The following is a 23,896-nucleotide window of genomic DNA, read 5'->3' as shown; positions in this document are numbered from 1 at the left end:
GAGTCACAATTCAGGGAAAAGAATAAACATCCTAAGGCTTTGTCAAAGGAGGCAAACTGGAGTTCAAAGGAAATAGAGGTTGCTTTACAGTTATAAACATTTTGCTGTGCAGACCTTGTTTCTGGAAATTTGGAATGACAAGATATGAGAACTGAGGCACTTAGGGTAGTCATCTTTCAGTCATGCATTTTAATAACGAGGACATCAAAAAAATTCTAAAGATGGCTTCCAATCAGCAGCATTTGCAAAGTGAACAAGTCTTTTTCCTTTGGTGCTACCTTCTGTCATAACACTTCCAGTTTTCAAAACCAGATAAGGAGCTTATCTCTAAAACTGGCTAGTACTCGATTCACATCAGTCAACAATGGCAGTGGTGGAAAGCAAGTCAACAGTGTAATGTCCTGACCATCTTTTGAATCAAGGCATCATGATGACCTTGGAGAATTTTTAAACTGCAAAGATCTTAGGCACCACGGAGCCTGACGCTTTCACTTTCGAAGTGAAGAAACCAAGCACAAAAGACATAAAGTAACCTGTATTGCTAGTGTTGTGGGAAATGAGATTTTTTTCAAGATAAAAAGAAACCACAAGACAAGGATGCAAGAATATAAGGATATAACTGGGGATTAGCATTCGGAGCTCTTGTCTCCATGGGCAGTGGCGTCCCAGAGGTTTGCTCCCTAGTTTTCAGTGCTGATACAACCAGAGTGCTCTAGCCTTCCTCACCAACTAGAATTTCCAACCGCCCCCCGCACCCGCCCCATCCCCACCCCCACCCCACCCCCCATGAACCAATAGCACCAAGTCAACAGAGATGATCTTACCTGATGTCCACGCCTTCCTTTTTCTCCCTTAGGGCCTTGGATGAAACTATCTGCTCCAGGATCCCCCTGAGAAAAGAAAAGGTTGCTTACCTCAAATGGGCAGAAAAGATAGGAGAAGAAATTACAGGAAGTATGATTTTTTAAAGGCATCAAAGTGTACCTTTTTAATTGTCTGATTTTGCTTAGAAATCCCAAATACCCAATGCAATTAAAGTTGCAAACTCTTTAAGAACCCAAATGTTCTATAAGATGGATCTCCTCACTAATCTCTTATTTGTTGCAATGCTAAGACAGGCTGAACAGATGCCTCATTAATGAATAATTAATTGCTCTCTGACTTTGTGCCTAAGCAAACTGTTTATAAGGCCCTGGATTAAAGCACTCACAGGATCTCCCCTTAACCCAGGCTCTCCACGCTTTCCAGGTGGTCCAGGTGGTCCCGTCAAGCCCTGAAATCACAGGGGGAAAAATGTGTCACATTAAAAGATCATCTATTGCCCAAAGGAAAGAGAACATTAAGAGGCAAAATGAGAATCACATTAAAAGAGCAATTTAGTACTTGAACTTTAAAGCATTTGCTGCCCAAGAGGTGAGGAGGAGATGAAGAAAAGAACATACTTTTACTGGAAATCTCTGATATATGTGGCCCTAGGTATGCATGACCTCACCCTAGATATGTGAACCCTTACAACTCAGGAATTACATACTGCATGCAAGGAACCTAAGGCTCAGCAAAGTTGGACCCAGTTGTCCCTACCACCAAATTCCTAATCTTTCCACATCTCCCTGATACTCTTACACAGAAACACACATGAGAAGAAGAAGGTGGTCTCTACCACAAACATGGGCAGCACTGGCACAGCAAGATCTCATGAAAAAGAGGCAAATGAGAGAAAAATGCTTCTGGAGCTCCTACTCTAGAAGGGGAACCAGTGAAGTGAAGCAATTTGCCATAAGACTATGACATGATAAACAAATGGTTGCTTCTCTTAAAATCTGTGGTTACTGGTACTCTCTCTGTGTAGTAGTTCCTACAGAGCCACGGCGTCAGGGAGAGCCCCCACCCCCCAGGAACCTTCCTCAAATGGGGTTATGTGCCTGGTTCTAGAGGGTATATGCCACACTCTGAGGACAGTGGAGTGGGACCCATCTCTGAGATATGGTTCTCAGACACACAGGGAATGGAATGTTCTCTAGGCTCTAAAAACAGCCACCTCATAATGTTACTCCTCCTCACCTCTTTCCTGGCCTGATATAATGGTAAAAGGGAGTTAGTTAATTCTAAATTCCAACCCTACTGTCCAATTTACTAGCTAGGTGAATTTTTTTGACTTCTCTAAGATGCAATGTTCTCATTTGTGAAACAGATATACCCATTTTATCAAGCTGTTATAGAGATTAAATGGAACAATAAATTAAAATGCTGAATACAGAGGCTGGCATTTGGTTCTTATCATGATGTGCCCAACTTCCAGTCCTTCCTTTTTCTGACCCAGAAAATCCCAAATCCCTCACCATGGCACTACATTGACTCCAACTTGCCCTTCCAGACTTTCTTCCCACTCTTTTTTTTTTTTAAGTTTATTTATTTTTGACAGAGAGAGAAATAGTGTGCATGAGCTAGGGAGGGGCAGAGAGAGAGGGAGACACAGAATACAAAGTAGGCTCCAGGCTCTGAGCTGTCAGCACAGAGCCCGATGCGGGGCTCGAACCCACGAGCCATGAGATCATGACCTGGGTCAAAGTCGGATGCTTAACGACTGAGCCACCCAGGCGCCCCTCTTCCCACTCTTTATACCTTTTATCTCACCCTCCACTCCTGTGGACTTGGAATCATTATTTGTCCGAACTCACAATGAGCTCCTCTAACTCTAAGCCTTTCCTTTTTCTTAGCCTGGAATCGTGTGTCTTAACAGGGTTGTGTGTCTCCCTCACAGAGGTCTATGAAAAATACCTTGATTTCCTGTGCTCCCTGGAATGCCAGGGTCCTCTCCTGCCTTGGGCACCATTATCAATTACCACAGGACCTTAGTATGGAAGGCTGACCTCTTGCCCCCTTCCCTCCTCCTTTACCATCTGGTTGTTACTCATCTTTCAAATTTCATGCCATCCTCACTCCCTTGATGAAGCCTTCCTGAATACACACAGTCTGGATCAGATTCCCGTCATTTATCTGTCCTTCATATCCTTATCTCAGCCATAACCTTACAGCTACTTTGTGATTATTTCATTAATATCTTTCATTCCTCACAGAGGCCAGTTTTGAGGTACAGAACCCATGCCTGTCTTGTTCCCCATTCTAAAATCATACCTGGATTACAATAGATAGATACTCAGCAAATTTTTATTATTGTTCAGATGAAGAAATGCCGCTCTAGTTTAGATTCTTCTCCAAGTCACTATACTCCCATTGATTCTTTATCTACACCATTCTTACAACCTTTATCTTATCCTATCTTGGATTATAGTTCTTCCTGTACAAATCTTATCTCCTATACTGTGAATAAGCTCTTTGTTGGTCACAACCATGACTTATTTATCTTTGAACCCTTCTTTGTATCTAGCAAAACACTCTACAGGTAGGAAGAATTTGACAGGTGTTTGTAGAATTAAACTAAATTCAATGGAAGCTGAAAGTTCTCCAGTCTTGAAAGAAATGTGGTGTCCCCCACCTTCTCTAAAATCGAATCCACAAATTGCACGTTATCAATTAAACCTCCCTCAATAAAGAACCATTTCTTGTGACTCCCTGCTTTACTTATTGGGAAATCAATCCACACCTGGGGGTAAAAGTATTACTCTAATTCCATAAGGGGTCCCCAAAATAAAAAAAAGAACAAAAGTAAATAAAATTTACCTCCCCCTCCCCCTATCTAATCCAATCAATCGGCAGAAGCTGACTATAACAGTTCTGAGATGGATCCTTCAGACTGGATTTCATAATCTCTTAGTAATGTCTGCAATGGGCATAGGGATCTGCTTTCCCTTGCATAGAAATATAATTACCAGCACGAGGCAGTGAATAGTCCCTGTCAAGCAGATAGTGCAAATAATGTACATGAGAAGGATGTAGAGAAGCGAGAGGGCAAGCACTACAGGCTGACATGGTCAAGGAGGGTGTCCTGAGGAGGAAAGAGAGGAGCTGGAAATTGGAGAAAAACTGATATTCAAATAAGCCCTGAAGATGGAGGCAGGGAAAAACCACTCCAGGATGGGGTGCCTGGGACGAGCTAAGACACAGGGGTGGGCATGCACAAGAAATCTTCAGGGTACAATGAGTAGTACAATCTGATTGGGAAGGACCCTTCTGGACTGAGAGTAATGAAGGTCGTGGCTGAGAGGCCTGGGGTGTGGGACTGAATCACTGGTGACAGGGAGTTTTGCAAAGCCCATGAGGTAGGACGCAGTGATTACTGCTCCAAAGGCTAAGTAACTGGATTTTTATCACTCATTTCACTAGCAGCACAGGAGGGTCTCAACTAAAGACTCCAAAAAGATAATATTTATTGCCCTTTAACTCCTGATCTAGAACTTAAACCATTAGAGGATTCTTTCCCAGAACTTAAACATAAACTATCAAGGTCAGTTTATGCAATAGAAATATGAGAGAAGAATAATTCTCACACTTTACCCGATTTCCTCTATTTCCTTTTTCTCCAGATGACCCCGGGGCTCCACGATTACCCTAGAAAAAGAAATATACAAAGAAGCTTTGTATATCAGGTCACAGTGGGAACTTTTTCCATGTAGTTTCACATTCTAGCCAAGAGCAGAAAGGTTACCATTCTCCTTGTATGTGACAGACTAGATGCCCTGAAAAATCCTCCCTTTGAAAATCATATAAAATTCCATATAGCAAAGTTTAAAATATTTTATACACATTAATGAGCTGATAAAGAAGAACAAGAGAAATTCTTAGAGTTCAGAGTAAAGGGAAAGTAGAAATCCAGAGAAGTAATAGCCATTGGCCATCCTGAGTCACTCTAGTCACTCTGTGAGTTGAGGAAAAACCAAAATCTCATCATTTACTTTAAAGTGATCTCAGGAGGAAGGGCCCAAGTACGTGGCAGAAGCAAATAACCTCAATTCAGGCCTTAGAGACTTCTCACAGCTGAAGTTCAATCAAAAATGAGTTTAAATCAAAAGTCACCATACACATGAGGGAGACACCATGGCGGCAAAGCCAGTAGAAACCACAGGCAACAAAATCAGACTTGCAATGACTATAGCTGTTGGAATTATCATATGCAGAATATAAAATAAGTACTTTTAATACATTTAAATAGGTAAAAAAAAGAATGAGTAAAATAACAAGCAACTGTTAAGAGAGAGAGAGAGAGAGAGAGAGAGAGAGAGACACCAAGCAGAACTGAGAAAGACAGAACTTCTTGAAGTGAAAATCAAAATAAATGAAATTAAAAATCCAATGGACAGGTTAAATGGTATATTAGACACAAGTGACATAAGGATTAATGAACTTGAAACGGAAGAAAGTGTTCAGAATGCAGCACAGGAAGACAAACAACACATGAAAGGGAGATTAAGAGACATCAGGACAAATTTCTTCTAAAAAGAGGTAATAGAGAAAATGGGAAGGATAAAAACTTCAAAGTAAGAATTTGCTAAGGAGTGTCCAAAAACGATAGAAGGCACAAATGCTCAGATTAAAAAACCTAACAAGTCCCAAGCAGTATAAATAAAAAGAAACCCACACCTGGACACATCATATTGAAACTACAGAACACTAGAAAGAAGGGGGAAAATTTTTTTTAATTCACATCCAAGCTACTTAACATATAGTATAATAATGATTTCAGGAATAGAATTTAGTGATTCATCACTTGCATATGACATCCAGTGCTCATCCCAACAAGCGTCCTCCCTAATGCCCCTTGCCCATTTAGCCCATCCCCCCACCCAACACCCCCTCCAGCAACCCTCAGTTTGTTCTCTGTATTTAAGAGTCTCTTATACTCTGTCTCCCTTTCTGTTTTTATCTTATTTTTGCTTTCCCTAGAAGGGGAAATTTTTTTTTTTAGAAGGGGAAATTTTTAAAGCAATATAATATTTTTTGTTAAGACTGCTGACAAAGGAACAATAATTAGTTTGACAAATAACTTCTTAACAGCAATAATGAAAGACAGAAGACAACAGAAGCCAGAAGACTATGAAATGACATTTTCTAAGTGCCAAAAGAAAATCATTATTTCCCCAAGAACTATCTTACAAGAAAAATTGTAAAATAAAGAGATTTTTAGAGAAACAAAAACCAAAGTGTATAAACTTCATCAAAGGAAATTCCAAAAGTGGTACCTTAGGCAAAAGACACGGGATCTTTCATGATCTTTTGAAGGCATCAGTAAAAGTAACAAATAAGGGTAAAGCTAGATGAGCAATGACTAAATAAAATAATAACAACAACTAATCGATAGACTTGAACAAAACTAAATGGAAACAAAATACTGAACAATAATATGTATTACAGAAGGCAGTTGATTAGAGCTAAGTTTCTAAGGTCCTTATATTCTGAGGATAAGGAAAAATAATAGATTGACTTAAAACTTTGTTGAGTATGCATGCTAACATTTCTAGGCTATATCGGGGAAAATATAAATAGAGAGTATAAATGCCAAACTAGTAGAGGGAGAAACATAGAATGAGAAACTTTCTATACCTGTTCCCCATCCAAGCCATCAGCGCCTTGGTCACCAGGATCTCCCTGTGGAGCAAAGGAAGATAAACTATTGAAGAAAAGAGGACCAGGGGTACATGACTACTGCTTTGATGTTGATATCCTTGCTAATATTTTTTTTTAGTCGGTAGAAGAGTCTAGACCTTCCGAAATGACATTTATATGCTGCATTCACATACTAAAAAACAATGATTATATACTGTTTTCCCTGACAGTTTTGAGTGCTAAAGGGGGAAAATAAAAAGATAAAAAAAAAAAAAAAAAGAAACTCAAATTTCAAATGGGTATAAAGACTTCTTTTTTCCACTTTTGCACTGGGAACAAGTAGTCACTCTTTCAAAAGACTGGATAAAACATTTCCCACTGGTTGTCTACATGTTAAAGATGGTCCAGGGTGCCTGGGTAGCTCAGTCATTAAGCATTTGACTTCGGCTCAGGTCATGATCTCACAGTTTGTGAGTTCAAGCCCCACATTGGGCTGTGTGCTGACATCCCAGAGCCTGGGGGCTGCTTCGGATTCTGGGTCTCCCTGTCTCTCTGCCCCTTCCCCCTTGTGCTCTGTCTCCCTCCCTCACTCAAAAATAAACATTTAAAAAATTTTAAAGATGGTCCTTTTGTCATTGACTTTTTTTATTTTAAAAAGACAGACAAATATGCCTGAATTAATTCGCATAATGGAAACTTAGAAGAGCCCAGATTAAGGAGGAATTAAATGGGGGTGCATCCACATGTATGCATTTGGGGAAACTTACAATAAGAAAAGTCCTTAAGAACTTAAAAATTTATGCTAACTGGATAAGACTAAACACTGGCCGTGGTGTGGTGACATCTCCTCAAATATTCCATCACTTCCAACTCGTGGGCCCTTTGCTTTACTGACTATCTCAGAATGACAGTTAACATATTTATTACAAAGCATTTATTGAAAAACAAAAAAAGTCCAGAGTTTTGCCAGCCAAATAAAATGCATATTATGCATGTGGAATAGTTGATTCATTCCTACCATCCGCATGAGGAAATCAAGTTTCAGGCACTTTGTTTTTAATAGAAAATTATTGTCAAATTGGTTTCCATACAACACCCAGGGCTCATCCCAACAGGTGCCCTCCTCAATGCCCATCACCCACCCTCCCCTCCCTCCCACCCCCCATCAACCCTCAGTTTGTTCTCAGTTTTTAACAGTCTCTTATGCTTTGGCTCTCTCCCACTCTAACCTCTTTTTTTTTTTTTTCCTTCCCCTCCCCCATGGGTTTCTGTTAAGTTTCTCAGGATCCACATAAGAGTGAAACCATATGGTATCTGTCTTTCTCTGTATGGCTTATTTCACTTAGCATCACACTCTCCAGTTCCACCCACGTTGCTACAAAAGGCCATATTTCATTCTTTCTCATTGCCACGTAGTACTCCATTGTGTATATAAACCACAATTTCTTTATCCATTCATCGGTTGATGGACATTTAGGCTCTTTCCATAATTTGGCTATTGTTAAAAGTGCTGCTATAAACATTGGGGTACAAGTGCCCCTATGCATCAGCACTCCTGTATCCCTTGGGTAAATTCCTAGCAGTGCTATTGCTGGGTCATAGGGTAGATCTATTTTTAATTTTTTGAGGAACCTCCACACCGTTTTCCAGAGCGGCTGCACCAGTTTGCATTCCCACCAACAGTGCAAGAGGGTTCCCGTTTCTCCACATCCTCTCCAGCATCTACAGTCTCCTGATTTGTTCATTTTGGCCACTCTGACTGGCGTGAGGTGATATCTGAGTGTGGTTTTGATTTGTATTTCCCTGATGAGGAGCAACGTTGAGCATCTTTTCATGTCAGGCACTTTTTTTAAACCAAAAGACAGCTGAGTTAGTGCATGAAAATAAGCACACCAAACTCTCATACTAAAATTATGCAATGTATTTGCCACAAGCCACATGGGTGAATCTGTGGTACCAGGAGATAGGAGTAAAGTTCTGTCAGCCCTTGTCTGTCTTGTCCATCACCTTGTAACCACTCTCAAGGATAATGTGGGGAACAGAATGGGTACCTACAAAAACATTTCTTGAGTGCACGAATGAGCAAATGGATACTTTGCTTCTGAATCTGAATGTAAAGTCATTCCCTTATTGTGCAGCTCCTTTCCTACCAACCCTGTCCTGGCGTCCATCTCCCATTTGATACTCAGCTTGACCAGACTCCTCCCTGCCACACCTTGAGTTCAGGACCAACTCTCCCAGAGCATCATATGATGAATATGGCAGCTCAATTGTTATGGAGTTAGCAGGGCATGAAAATTATATATGTCCCTGCCTTAAATATGAAATACATACCTGACAAATAGCCATTTATTGGCATAGCAGTTTGGCTGTTCATATCATCTGACATATCCCCTTGTCAGAAAGTTTGGAGGCTCACCTCACTCAAGCAAAGGAAAAGCAAGTGACCTGTTACTGTTTCCCACAGAAATTGCTCTCCCGTTTAAGAAGGGTAAGGAAGGTCACCTACCTTCTCTCCTGAAAACCCTCTTGCTCCCTAAAATTATGGGGAAAAAAATGAAAAGAATTGAGTTTGAATAAGATTTTTCTCTCTTAGGACACCATATATTCCCCAAATCCAAGAAAAGGCAATTAATTAGTAGATCAAAATGGAGATTTCGTCTCCAGCAACTACAATGCACATCATAGCACCTTGATTACTACTGCTCCCCTTTGAGTGTGACTTAGATAAAAATCACATTGGTAACTCCTCACATAGCAGGGGTGAGCAGGAAATGACAGCGACCTGCCACTTATTAATAGAAGAATCGTATATTTTTCAAACAAAAGTGAGAGTACACCGGCTAACAAGCGTGAGAAGGCTTCCAGGAACAACCGCACAAATGAACTGAAAGAGTAACTTGTTAAGAGTGTACAGAATATGGTAACTTCGGTCAGAAAAATTCTCCATAGGACTCTAAGTTGTAGAGAAAATTTTCTGGTCTTCTTCAAGGAGATTCTCTAATCCTGGAAGGTGAAGAGACACTGACGACACCAATGAAAAGGGAGCCCCACCCATTATTGCTTTAGGCTTTAAAATTTCAGTATTCTCAAACCCCCTTCCAACTATCAGCACTATGTCTTTTCCTGAGGGCTTTTTTCTGGCACTGGAGCCTGTCCACATGAAAGACAGGCCAGAAGTACTGGGGAATTAATATCCACTGGGACCAGTTTGCAACTAATGCCTGATAGGATTTAGTGCATATATATCCCAGCTCTCTCACCGCTTGGATGGGGTAACATTGAGGTGCAAGTTCAACACTGGCTCACACAGTTCCTTAGCAGGATGAGGCTCTATCTACCCACAGTGGTAATCTAATTGAAACCATACCCTTCTTAGGTCACCTCCCTTCCCTAAATTCTCTCCTGTCTTGATAGTATTTACTGAGATCCCCTTCCTATGAACTATTTGCATTTGACTCCTTTTCTCAGGCTCTACTTCTGGGAAACCCTACACTGGGAAGGAGCTAAAATGCTATGTTGAAGAATTAAGATTTTCCTCAAACTCAAGGGATAAAACCAGGATAGGGAAAGAATTCCACAGCTTTAGGTCCACACTCACCTTAGGTCCTCTCATACCCGGGCATCCTTCCTCACCTTGGGGTCCAGGAAGACCTTGGGGGCCTCTTTCTCCCTGTGGAATAAAAATACACACGGAAAGAGTCAAGCAACTATCTCTATCATCACCCAACCGATTCGAACCAGCAATAGTGACCGTCAGAATGACTAACATAGGATGCTGTCCTTCCAATTACTTCTACATCCTCAAAGACCTGATCAGATTGCCTGCAAGGTAATCGGAATGTTTATCTGTCAACTGCCCATATTGACAACCCCAAATCATACAAATCCGCCTTATCTATATTTTTGACCAATTCATTCAAGCCACTTTGGAATTCAAACAAGACAGAAGGTGTGTCTGAACACTGCCTTCAGGCAGCTAAAATTGGAAAAAGGTTTCCTTGTGATCCCACAAAGAATAAACCACTATTTAACTCTTTCTCTTCTAGGTGAAATCCTGCCCATTCCTAAGGTATAGACCATACATCACCTCCTCTTCTGAGATGATTTTTCTGTTACACTGTGTGTTATTACCTGTTTCTGTGTCTCCTGCTATATGGAGAGCTTCTAAGGAGACAAGGACTCACTTATTTATCTCTGGGTTTCCAGCCCTCAGGACGTCCATTCCGAATTTGGAGAATGACTGCCTAAATTATATTAGTGAACATAATCTTTTGATCTAGGTATTGGATAGGGAAGGGAATGATAAATAGCATGCCTTTTTGCCAAATTAATTATAAATTAGAAAGTACTGTATGGCCTGTGAGCTTTCATCAAAAGAGTCTACAAATATAATCTCACTTTGATTTAAAAAATGTTAGATAACTTCACCACATAAGCTGCCCAGGACAGTAAAAGAGAACATGGTAAAGTGAGAAACACTTTGGATCAAAAATGAAAAGGTCCCAGGTTCAAGTCCTAGTTCTGCTTCTAATTTGCTTTGTGAGCTTGGATGAGCACATGACTCTATGAATTACAATTTTCTCCATTTACAAAATATGGATCTGGGTAATACTGATTCTGCCCATTCACAGGATTGTTGTATTGCATGCATGAGATACTGTATTGAAAGTACTTCACAAGTCATATAGATTAGACACATGAGGTGTTTTATAATTAGATAGCAAGAAATGATGAGAAAAGCAGAGGTCTTGGCATCAGACAGACGTGGATTTGGGCACATCGGCAACCATCTCTGTCTGACCTTAAAAGTCACGCTGAGTTTTGAACTCTACATCCATAAAATAAAGGTATTAGCACGTATCTGGAGGGGGTTGTGAGAAAGACTAAATGTCATAATGTGTATAAAATGCTGAATGCAAAACCTAACGCACAGTAGATGCCAAGTCAAAGTCTATTCTCCCCCTTCTTCCTAGCTATCCACATTTTTAGGTTCAATGTATGGTGTTTACGTTTCATCTGGACAATCTAATTTTAACATATCCACTTACAATATTGCACTATACAGTGTTATCAGTCATGAATAATCGGTTGTTGCCTTTATCAGAAAATAGTTACCTACAAAACAAATGTCCCTAACAAAGCAGGGACACAAAGGGAAAATTCTTAAAATTTATTCTTAACAAAACAAAATAAAGCAAAACATGCTAAGGATAGCTATCATCAAAAACAAAAACAAAACAAAACAAAAACACAAGTGTTGGAAAGGATGTGAAGAAACTGGAACCCTTATGCACCGTTAGTGGGGCTATAAAGAGTGCAGCTGCCATGGAAAACATACGGTAGTCTCTCAAAAAAGCGAAAAACAGAATTACCGTATGATCTCCCAATTCCACTCCTGGGTATATACCCAAAAAAATTGGAAACTGTGTCTCGAAGAGATATTTGCACACCCACATTCATAGCAGCATTATTCACGACAGCCATAAGGCGAAAGCAACCCAAGTGTCCATTAACAGATAAACAGAAAAACAAAAAGTAGCATATCCATGAATGGGATAGTACTCAGCCTTAGAAAGGAAGGAGATTCTGACAGGCTGCAACACGAATGAATCTTAAAGATATCATGCCAAACGAAATGAGCTAAAAATACAAATACTGTTTGCTCCTACTTTATAAGGACCTAGAGGGGCCAAATTCATACAGACAGAAAGTAGAATGGCGTTCGTCAGAGGCTAGCGGGGAGGGGCTCATGGGGACAGAGTTTCAGTTTTGCAAGATGAAAAGAGTTCTGGAGATGCACGGTGGTGATGGCTTGCACAACAGCATGAATGGACTTAATACCACCGACCTGTACACTTGAAAATGGTTAAGATGACAAGTGTTATGTATATTTTGCCACAACTAAACACTTACAAGGAAATTGTGAAGGAAAAGCAAAAAGCTGACTCTTATGACTTCTACTCACAGTTCCTAAAGTTTCAGTTGCCGTGCATACATGATCAGGTATGTGTTTGCCCAAAATTATTCCTCAGAGAAAGAGTATTCTTAAACTTGAATTTTCACAAAGTCTTCACAAAGATTCTCATATTTCAAAGTACTTTCTCCATTGCTTCACTCTGAACAGCATAGTAGTGACACCCAGTCAGTGTTAAGATATTTCTAGGATCCCTATGGATGTCACCTACCAGATCAGTTAAAAAAGAAAAACAAAGGAAGTAAAGAAATCTAACAGAGATTACTTATTTATCATATTTGAAAGTGAGACCTCGCAATTTCGAACGTTAGATGCCATGCAAACGAGATTTTTAAAAATCACTTTTCTAAGCAATAGAATTCATGATTACACTGTGGAGACCATAAAGATATTCCCACAAGAAAAATGAGGCACTGGGCTTTTGAAGCTAAAACTGAAATTTGCAATGACAGCCTTTATAAACAGGCTTAAAAAGTGGTTTATCTTAAATAACTTAGAAGTGAACACAACAGACTCTAGAAAACCAGATAAGACGGTCATAAAAGAGACTCTAGGAGTGCTGCAAAAACTGATATAGAAACTCCGTGGGAAGAATTTTTAATGATCTGAGAAAATATGAGAAAGAGAGAAAAAGCAGAATTTCTTACATCATTTTACATAATGAAAGACTTTAAAGTATTTGTATAGCTAAATAAGTTAAATGTTTTAAGTAGACACTTGCCACCTATGTTCCTCAAAGTTCATATATTCTAATTGAGCAAAAGCATTTTTTCAGATGTTCTCATGAGAAAACAGGAATTGCCTTATAATGAGCACATATGTCTAATGGTTTCAAAGCTAAAATTTGGGCTTACTGTGTTTTTCATTCAGATACTAAGCTCTATCCTGCTTAAAAATCGATCCCTCATTTGTTCACAGTAGTTGTTTAAAGCTATCAACTATAGCCATGATTTCGTGGAAAGAATAACATCATCAAAAGCTGTGCTGAAAGCTGTTCAAATGCTAGGCTGGCTCAAGTTATTTTATGAGAAATGAAAATAACAGTAATATCTTATAGATGAAATGAGGAAATGTATATAAAATGTTTAGCCACGCATCTGGCACATATGAAGTTCTCAACGAATGTTAGCTGGTTTTGTTGCTGCTGAAGTTACATAGCTGTTCTTGGGGACCCTAGATAATCTGACTAATTCGATATGTAAGGCTTTGGCATGTAACCAATGCATATTTAAACCACCACCTCATACTAGGTACATTTTGAAAATATATAGAATTTACGTATAAGTCTGGCAGATGGTATTTTCCAAAGATGACCACAACAAAATCTCAGGGCTCTTCTGGATATGACCTTGCCACTCACCCATCAAGAGAAAGGATCTAATCCCCACCCCCACCCCCATCCCTCTTGAATCTGGTCTAGGGTAAGGGGCTTGCTTGTACCTAATAGAATGAGGCAGAAAAGTTACCACTTGACTTCTGAGGCTCCCTCAGAAGGCTTGAGCTTCAGCCTTGATCTCCTGGAATGCTCCCTCTCAGGATGAAACCTCCTTGGTGGGTGCTCCCTCTTAGAACCAGCCACCATACCTGTCCTTGGACCACCATGGTCCATCCTTCTGCCATCCCAGCCAAGCTCCAGAGCATTGGAGGGGAAGTCATCTCTGCAGGGGTCATCCAGCTGCCCAGTCAGCCCAGCTGAGACCTCAGGCACCTAGCAGAGAGCCATCCGCTCTTTCCTTTTCAGCTTCCCCACCCACAGAATCCGTGGATGTAATAAAATGATTGTTGTTTTATACCATTGGGTTTTTTTTTTGAGGGGGGGTGTTGGGGAAAGAGGAGTAATAGATAAGTGGAACAACGAATTAACTATTTGTCATTATATACTTTCAATTTGAATCTACAAATTATAGCCCCATTTTGGAACCTGCCATCTGCAAAGAGCCATCTTGGCCATTGAGCAGACCAGTGTGACCTGCTTTGGGGGGAAACAATATTAAAAGCCATTCAGAGGACAACATATTCTGTCACCTTCTCTCGTGAGAAATGCAGTAAAAAGAAAATGGCACCTACTAGAGCCATATATACCACACATGGCCACTGAGCACTTGCAATGTGTCTAGTCCAAACTGAGATGGACTATAGGTATAAGACACACACAGGATTTCAAAGACAGTATATTTTAAGAAGTAAGATCTCATTGGGGCGCCTGGGTGGCTCAGTCGGTTAGACATCCGACTTCGGCTCAGGTCATGATCTCACGGTTCGTGGGTTCAAGCCCCGCCTCAAGCTCTGTGCTGACAGCTCAGATCCGGGAGCCTGCTTCAGATTCTGTGTCTCCCTCTCTCTCTGGCTCTCCCCCATTCATGCTCGGTCCCTCTGTCTCTCAAAAATAAATAAACATTAAAAAGTAAATCTCATCAATTTTTATATTAATTACCTGTTGAAATAATTATATTTTGGATAGACTGGATTAAATAAAATATATTATTAAAATTAACTTCAGTTATTTATTTTTATTGTCTTTAAAATAACTACTATGAAATTTTAAATGTATAAAATTATATATATCACTCACGCTATATTCTTAGCTCTGTACTAGAGTCTTTATAAACCATCTTTGTTTTAGGATGTTAACAGAGCAGAGAAGGGGGACAAAATTGCCTCTTACTCTACACAGACAAGGGCTTGTTTATATCTTATTTGTCTGAAATTGGTGTCAATGACACTAATCAGTTGGTCAGGCCCTAAATTATTGTCTTAAATTTAGCCAGACTCATTGAACAACAGGCCAAGCAGAAAAAATAAAGTAACATTTGGGGTGCCTGGATGGCTCAGTCGATTGAGCACTGGACTCCTGATTTCGAGTCAGGTTATGATCCCAAGGTAGTGGGATCGAGCCCTACATTGAGCTCCATGCTGAGCCTGCTTAAGATTCTCTCGCTCTGCCCTTCTCCCTTGCTCACACTCTTTCTCTCTCTTTCTCTCTCTCTCAGATACATACATACATATATATTTTTCAAAACTAACACTTAAAGAACGTTTAAAACATCATAAAAATGGGAAAAAAAATATTTTCACCATACCTGAACAAAATTGCAAAAAACCACAGCCCACATTTCTGAATGTATTTCTAACATCTAAGACTAATTACTGAGGCAAATTAAAGAGAGAAAAGTTGAGCAGTTCCCCAACAAATATAATCAAAGAAATGAATCAGCTTATATAGGTCTCAGCAGCTGCATTTCCTTTCTTAATTTCTGTTGATTTTCCAAGTTCCAGCAGCCTAAATGTTTAGAACAATAAAACAATGTGAAACTCTAACTGGGCAATAAGAACACTAATGCTTGACTATCCCAGCAAGTTGAAATGTATGGTCCAAGGACACTTCAGGCCCCCAACACCCTTTGGGAGGGGGTGCTCAGAAAGTTAAAACTACTTTCCTAATTACACGAAGATGCTATTTTATTTTCTTACTCTTATTCTCTCCGAAGTGTACAGCAGAGTTTTTAAGAAACCGCAAATCAAGTGATATCACAACAGACTGAACACAGACGCAGACATATGAATCCAGCTGTCTTCTAAGAAGCCAGACGTTGAAACCATGTAAAAACAATGCCACACCTCTCACGCACTTATTTCGTTTTAGAAAATGTAGTTATTCTTCACAAAGGAAGAGGTCACTTATACTAAGGGCTTGTTTTTCTTTGGGGGGAATAAAATAAATAAATAATTTAAAATTCTGGCAGTTTTTATTTCTAACATGGTAATGATCAATAGATAGAAACTACATCAACAAAAGTTCTTTGAGGTCCTTCGAGAGTCTCCTGGGACCGAAAGTTTGAGAACCAGTGGTGTATACAAATCAACCTTAAAATAGATACCTGTGGTAAAGGGATTTTCCACAATTTGAAATTAACTGAAACCTATGGCATCCCAACATCCTTTTGATGTTTACACAGTGTAATAAAGATGGTCCCTACCACATTCCAGTCCCTTAGCCAACAATTCTCTCTATAGTATGCATTTTTCGCCACATCTAATCACGTGACAGCTAACTTTCCCGTGCCCAGGGATACAGGCAGGGTTATGTGCAAACTATTTGTGGGTAACTACAACTCTTTTCAGCCTTTTTGGCCACCCAGGAGGCATCCGAGTGATCTTGTTACAAGAATGGTCTTGATTCTCTTCATTATATTTCATCAAACTACTTACCAACATTGCGATCTCATTGATAATAACAAATTGCCTGCAATTTAGCTCACAATTAACAACTACTATTATATGCATACTCATCAGGCACAGACCACATTTTAAGTTACCTCAAATTCAGATTAAAATGACCACACTTCATCACTAAACACCTGCTGGAGCCTGTCCCCCTAACATTTGTTATAACAAATGGTTATTTTCATGAAGATATCTTAAACCCATTTTAAATGGTATATATGAGAAAAAAACTCATGACTCAAGTGCAGTTAAGTGTTTCTAATATTTGACCCATTTTACCATATGCCTTCCAAGAAAAAAAATCCGATTCAGTACTTACATGTCCCCCTTCCTCACCAGGATGACCGGGTAACCCATCAGCACCCTTCTTTCCCTGAGAAAAAAAAGAAATCAAAAGAAGTAACTTGGATTCTAAATTCTTCCCTCAAAGCCAAATGACATAAGAATTGTTACTAACATATACCCTTGTCTCATGGAGTTGACGTGTTATCGGGAATCTACTCAACATTGAGCACAGTGTGTAAAGACATACAGAAACAAGTATTTCTGGCCTGTCTTGAATATCTGTTTTTAATTGTTGGCACATCAACCTACTTTTATTTTTCTAAAATACTTTTTAAGCCATTTTATCATGAAAATCCAAGCCAAAGCTAACTTCTAGCTAAATGTTTGAGGAACACTGTTACTCTTAAAGAGGCCTTTGACCTTGTTCCACAAAAAGTCAGTAAGCAAAGGTGTTACTACCCTATTGCTTGTGAGAAATGGTTATTTCTGTATGACTCAGATGTTTAGTCTCTTCCTCGCTCTCTTTTTTACTTCTTCTGAGATAACTAAACACATAAACTATTTCCTCTCAAGGAAGTTTGGCTTGCCATTTATAGCCAGATGTGCTTATTTGACTGAAAAACTGGGCAATAAGATATAGGAGCCATATTCTCTTTGGGCTCAACAAAGACATGAATGTCGATGCAACCAACCAATCACTGACTTCTTAAGATAGAAAGAGCAGAGAAGTCAACTATTCAAAGCATTCCCATCTTTGGCCTGTGAGGCAGAGTCCTTGAGATGCAAGACAAAACAAAACAAAACAAAAAAACATATGTCAAGAAGTTCCCAAGCTTGATTTCCTAATTCTCCAGTCTGATACCTAAGAACAACACAAGGGGGAAAAATCTAGTAGTAGGGAATAACTACAATTTTTATCAAAAAGTAATCATATACTTCATACTGTTCTAAATCACGATTGACCTGCAAAGTCAGTAAGAGCTCATTCCAACAACCTCACAGAATATCTTACAAAGAGGGAATGTAAAAAGATGGGCAAAGTCAATGGGTTTAACTCAATCTTACAGGAGGATTTGTGATTATCCCATCATAAAGCTGTCATTTGTGGGCGAGGGAACCTCGTAGATAAATGAGGACCATTTTTAATGAGATTTATTCTCCTTTAAAAGTGGGACACGTTAGGGGAGCCTAGGTGCCTCAGTCAATTAAGCGTCCAACTTTGGCCCAGGTTGTGATCTCAGTTCATGAGTCTGAGCCCCACATTGGGCTCTCTGCTTGCAGCACAGAGCCCACTTCAGGTCCTCTGTCCCCCACTTTCTCTGCCCCTCCCCCGCTCATGTGCACTCTCTCTCTCTTAAAAAAATAAACATTAAGGTAATTTTTTTAATAAAAAAAAATTAAAGTGGGACATGGTAATTTTCTATCACTTCACCATGGAGTTAACAGGCAGATGCAAAATGACCACTACTGAACAAAGAAAACAATTGTATCTTTCCTCAGTTTAATCTTCTAGAACAGAAGGTTAGTTAGCTCAGAGGGGAAGAAGTACTAACCACTGTAAAGAAGGCAGATGAGGCACAAGTGAAAATTCTGCAGACAAGCGAAAACTTCTGTGCAGCAGTAGAGGTTATGAAATTTGTTTGTGAAATTATTTGTCAAATAAATGTAAGGAGACAGCATAAGAGAGTGCAAAGAACGTGAGACTTGGAGTCAGGTGGACAAAGGGGCTTAAATCCCCAAATGCTTCTTCGTAAGAATGTGACTTTGGGAAAGTAATGTTCCCTCTCTAAGCCTCTATTGCACACCCGTAAAAATAATATTCACCTCGAAGGTTTATTAAGAGGGTAGAATTAGCAAAGGTATGTTAAAGACAGAACATGGGGCCTGGTACCTAGTGGTGCTGAAATGTCATCTCTCTCTCCCCACCGTCCACGTCCAACAAAACTCTCACCTTGTTCCCAGGGTTCCCACCAACACCCCGGTGCCCATCTTCTCCAAAACACTTTGTATATATATTGCAGCATCTTCTTTCTGCAATTGTGTCCTGAGAAACAGAATTCACATAATGTGATTTTTTCCAACTGTGTTAACCTATGTCACATGATACACCAAAGTGACAAAATTCCCTCTGGGTTTTGGGGCGCCTGGGTGGCTCAGTCGGTTAACTGTCTGACTTCAGCTCAGGTCGTGATCCCGTAGTTCGTGGGTTCAAGCCCCGCATCAGGCTCTGTGCTGACAGCTCCGAGCCTGGAGGCTGCTTCAGAGTCTGTGTCTGCCTCGCTCTCTGCCCCTCCCCCGCTTGCATGCTGTGCGTGTCTCTCTCTCAAAAATAAATAAACATTAATTTTTTTAATTCCCTCTGCATTTTTTAAATTATTAGAATAAACAGACCTAGTGAATGATGGGGTTAGAAAAAAAATACTTACAAGTTGCTTCAGTAAGATGCTTGGGAGGGATTGCTGCGTGATGCTCAGAGGTTGATTATATGAGAATCCTCTGCCAAATTCTAGCTCCTGGAGTTCTTCTAATTTATGCACACCTTCCAGACCAATAATGAGGAGCCCAGAGAATCCTTCAAAATGCCAGCAGGTGGGACATTTTACTTGCAGGTCTTTTGACTGGTCTTTGTCCTGGCCCTAAATATGCATGCATCATCCCACCCTTTCTCCAGCCTTCACCTGTCTTCTGTCAAACTGCATTTCTGACCAATGAAACATGAGCAGAAGTGACGTGTGTCACTCCCTGGGAGAAATTTTCAGAGCAGTGCATACATTGCCCCATTTCCTGTCCCCTGCCACAAGAACAGACCCTCTCTCAGCCCGAGTCCTCGAGTGATGAGAATGAGACACAAATTAGCGGTCATGAAGCATAAGATAAATACACTCTTGCTCCTTTAAGCCACTGGGATTTGAAGGCTGTTTATCATTGCAGCACGAACCTATCCTACTGATGAAGGCATTACAAAATCATCCGGCTTTGTCCACATGACAGAGAACCAACAGACAAGGATGTTTTTCAAACAGCTAGAAGTCACTGTTTGTAGTATTTCTGAACAAATATTTCTGTTAATATTTTGAGCAGTACATTCACACACACACATCAGCTTTTTGCTATCGTAAACAAACCACTTAACAATCCTGCGGTTAAAAGTTGTATACATAGGGGCGCCTGGGTGGCTCAGTCGGTTAAGCGTCCGACTTCGGCTCAGGTCATGATCTTGCGGTTTGTGAGCTCGAGCCCCTAGTCGGGCTCTGTGCTGACAGCTCAGAGCCTGGAGCCTGCTTTGGATTCTGTGTCTCCTCCTCTCTCTACCTCTCCCATGCTCATGCTCTGTCTCTCTTTGTCTCTCAATAATAAGCAAACGTTAAAAAAAAATTTTTTTAAGTTGTATGCACAGTCTTAATCATTCCTTAAAATTTCTAGAAATGGAATGCTGATCTAGCATGTGGGCAAAGTTCGCTGTCTTTCATCCAAGATTTCAAATTCTCTTCCAGAAAATTTACTTTTAAAACTTCTTATGTGGTAAATTTAGTTGGAAGCAAGTTATCATCACAAAAAATATTCCAGCATAGTGTCGACCAATGGAAAGCATCATCTCAAGAGAAATACACTAAACATACTCTACCAAGGAGGGAGAAAGGTATACGGAGCATGAGTTGCTGGTGGTTCATCTTGAGTTTGCTTTAGAGCTTTTGAGTGGCACCAAATGGGGACAGAACGGCAATCGTGCACAGCCGCACAGGTGTTATTGCCCAAGCACACCCAGCTGAGGGAGCTGGTGGGCACCGAAATCCAGCCAGCACACCATTCATTAAGCCAGGCGCCCAGGCACAGGGTCGCATATACCAGGAGCATTGGCATCTTTTTTTAATTTCACAAAGATGCCGTACAGACTAGTAGCAGCCCTCGGGGATGGTCAAAGAGGAAGAATTGGTGAGCAGAGGAGGAAGGGTGGGCAGTGGAAAAAACGAAGCCCAGCTCTAGGGTGATTCCAGAGTTTAGGAAAAAAGAGACCCTTGTTAAGAAAACGCAAACAGCACTCAATTATCATGAAGTTGCACATTCAACCTTCAAAAGCAGATGCCACGCTGATAATTGGCCAATCCTGTCTCAGTCAGAGAGACCCTTGATCGTTGTCAGGGTTATGGGATCCTGGGTTCTCTCAGCCCTGAACAGCCCCTAATTCATACAAAGCATCACCCTTGTGGGCACTGAACGCCAACCACTCTATGGTTAGTCTATGGATGGCTTAACGGAATCCAGTGCCATCTGGAAATCTCAACGAGTATCTCAGTTCCTGTGGGAGGAACCACCCACCCAGGGTAACCACACGCACCCACCTTTGCTGCGGAGGAGCTCAGAGGTTTCCTTCAGTCTCTGGAGATCATCATCCAGTCCATCTGTAAACACTAAAAGGACCTGTTATTTATGAGAGAAAGGAGGGTAGTGGGGAGCAGGGATGGAGTGAAAGGAAGGGGAAAGGGGAAAGGGAAGAAAGAAGAGGGAGAAAATGGATGCTGAGTGTTGCACATTTTACAAAAATGCAAAGATAAGCTTAGCTTTTCTGGTTGTATCCAGCCTTTCACCCTGTTTTGTTTCACCCCTTCGTTTATTCATTACTTTATTACACATTCGTTTTTACTTCAATCTCAAGACCCCCCACCAAAAAGAGAATTGGAACCAGCTTAACTTGTTCACTTAAAATACCTCCAAAAACCGTCTTACAATATCCATCTTTACTGACACAAAAAAATACCAAAATTTTAATGCATTTTTAATAATTAAAATGTGTTACCTTTACTCACAGAAAATTTTAATTTAAAAGTGAATTACATATTTAAGAAATAAATCCACTGGCTGCATGATTGAAGGAAAAACTAAATGTAACTTTCAAAGTTTGGGGCCGTCATTTCCAAATAAACATCACGTAAGATCTTTTCATCTCTACAGGCTTTAGCAGGTGTATAGTTCTTGGGCACCAGGAAGGGAAAACAACCAACAAGCCCTTAGTAAGTTACTAAAGACAGTTCAAAGTGCTGACTGGAAAATAATGGGCTCTACTCTACATGACAATGAGTGAATATAATGAGCTAATATCTTCCAAGTTGTCTTTGGAATGAATTTGCATCATGGAAGAATCTGGATCACTAAATTGTGAGCAACTTGAGGGCAGGGATTTATCCTTTTATCCCTACTGGCATTATTTAGCACAGAGCTTCTTGGGCTTAGTGAGTATTTGTTGATTGAATGAAAACATATCCCTCATTGGTCTTTACTGAATAAGACTATGGTTTTTCTCTACCATACTGAATAAGACTATGGTTTTTTCTACCACCGGTAGAATCTCCGGTGAAGGACAACTTATTGGCCTCAGTCACAAAAGCCCAATCCCTCCCACCCTGGCAATTGGCTCCATATTATGGATTCTCAGCCTTTATTACCTTCACTGTAGCAGAAGAGAGCTGGATAGCATTATCTCCCAAGGACTGCAAAAAATCCACATCCATATAGTTCCTCTTGGCAGCCTGGTGAATTAAGAATGCCTGAATAATCTTATCACTATAATTTTCAAAGCCGGAGTCAAAAATAAGCTGGCCATTTGAGGCAGGGACCAAGTAGCGGAACATCACATTGGGGCGACCAGGAGCCCTACAGCTGATGTTGGAAAGCTGGGCCATCTGTTGCATCAGCTCTGGCAGTAACCATTGAAGCTTCTGCTGATCTTGCTTAATGGGACTGGAAATATCAATTCCTACGGACAAATCTATGTTGCATCCTTTGAAAGTGGAGGAGAAAAAAATCAAATTAGTCATCTCTAGATGCATGACTGGGCCCAGAATATATCAGCCAACCCTGAAAGAAGAACCTGCAGCCAACCCACAGAAATATAAGCTAAATAATGGCAGGGATTGTTTGATTTGGGGAGTGGTTTGTTACACAGCAAAGCTAACTGATACAATATATAGTGTTTCATAGCTCTGTTCCTCTGCAGATGATATTCCCTCTACCTGAAGTGTCCTTTCTCATCTCCTCAACCCCAATCTGGTTAACCCATACATGTCCTTCAAGTTGTAGTTCAAGTGATCCCCTTCCCTAAAGCTGTGACTCATGTCTCCAGGTACTCAAGTTGACTTATTAAATACCCCTGCATGTCCACTGTTATTTTACTTGAACTTCTCTCCCACTAAACAAAGTTTTCTTCATAGTAAGAACTATGACATCTAACTTCCCAAATGCCTGATAGACAGATGCTTATTAAATGTTTGACAAATGAATGAAGAAGGGAATATGAATGAGCCTTGAGTCTTCTTCCAGCACAAAGCTGTACTATTTCCTTCTCCCCTCTAAGTTTTTTCCCTCATTCACCACTCACATGTATCCTTTATTTCAGGGAAGCATATTAGAAGAGATCAAAACTGACAATCGCTCCCAATCTTCTGTTTCTTGTACCTAAAAATTGTTAAGCTCTCCTGGAAGAGAGCTAAAATTTGAAAACCCAGTGATCCTTCAGGCTATACCCACTCACTCACAGGTGAATAACAAAACCATGCACAGAATTCCAATGAGGCAAAAGTTGGTCATAGACGCACCTGGGTTAGAATGCGGACAAATAACTTAAAATGTAACTTATCAATAATAAAAGGGCCACTACCATTAACTACTTTTAGACAAAAAGCATAACTTGCAATTTGTCCAGGACAAGCCAAGACACGTGGATATTTTCTCCTTAGTCCAGTGCACATTAGAGTATTTGGCTCAGAAGTTATAAAAACAAAACTGCAGATTTTAGGAGGAAATTTGAGGAAAATAAATAAATACTGAACCCTTTACCAGTGAAAACGGTCATAAACAATATCTCAGGGATCTGAGATCCAGGCCTGAGCCATGAGTTCTCCATCCCCTAAATAA

At 40.2% G+C, this 23,896-nt stretch overlaps 1 protein-coding gene across 2 annotated transcripts in view; it reads right to left on the bottom strand.

The window, feature by feature from the left end:
* LOC131511817 (collagen alpha-4(VI) chain-like) overlaps window positions 1–23,896 on the bottom strand; it is a 118,662-nt gene that overhangs the window by 58,345 nt on the left and 36,421 nt on the right. For both annotated transcript variants that reach the window (XM_058729864.1, XM_058729865.1), the window contains exons 8-18: window positions 22,429–22,763; window positions 21,328–21,406; window positions 19,414–19,559; window positions 18,939–19,031; window positions 17,022–17,075; window positions 10,103–10,174; window positions 9,011–9,037; window positions 6,499–6,543; window positions 4,456–4,509; window positions 1,211–1,273; window positions 825–890 (exon numbers count right to left, since the gene is read on the bottom strand). In XM_058729864.1, coding sequence (XP_058585847.1) covers window positions 825–890; window positions 1,211–1,273; window positions 4,456–4,509; window positions 6,499–6,543; window positions 9,011–9,037; window positions 10,103–10,174; window positions 17,022–17,075; window positions 18,939–19,031; window positions 19,414–19,559; window positions 21,328–21,406; window positions 22,429–22,763 — 1,034 coding nt within the window. The remainder of the gene's footprint in view (window positions 1–824; window positions 891–1,210; window positions 1,274–4,455; window positions 4,510–6,498; window positions 6,544–9,010; window positions 9,038–10,102; window positions 10,175–17,021; window positions 17,076–18,938; window positions 19,032–19,413; window positions 19,560–21,327; window positions 21,407–22,428; window positions 22,764–23,896) is intronic.

The sequence above is a fragment of the Neofelis nebulosa genome, chromosome 5 (assembly GCF_028018385.1).
Source record: "Neofelis nebulosa isolate mNeoNeb1 chromosome 5, mNeoNeb1.pri, whole genome shotgun sequence".
Classification (NCBI taxonomy): domain Eukaryota; kingdom Metazoa; phylum Chordata; class Mammalia; order Carnivora; family Felidae; genus Neofelis; species Neofelis nebulosa.
Note: the sequence above shows the minus strand (reverse complement) of the source record. Positions and strands in the feature narration are given on the sequence as shown.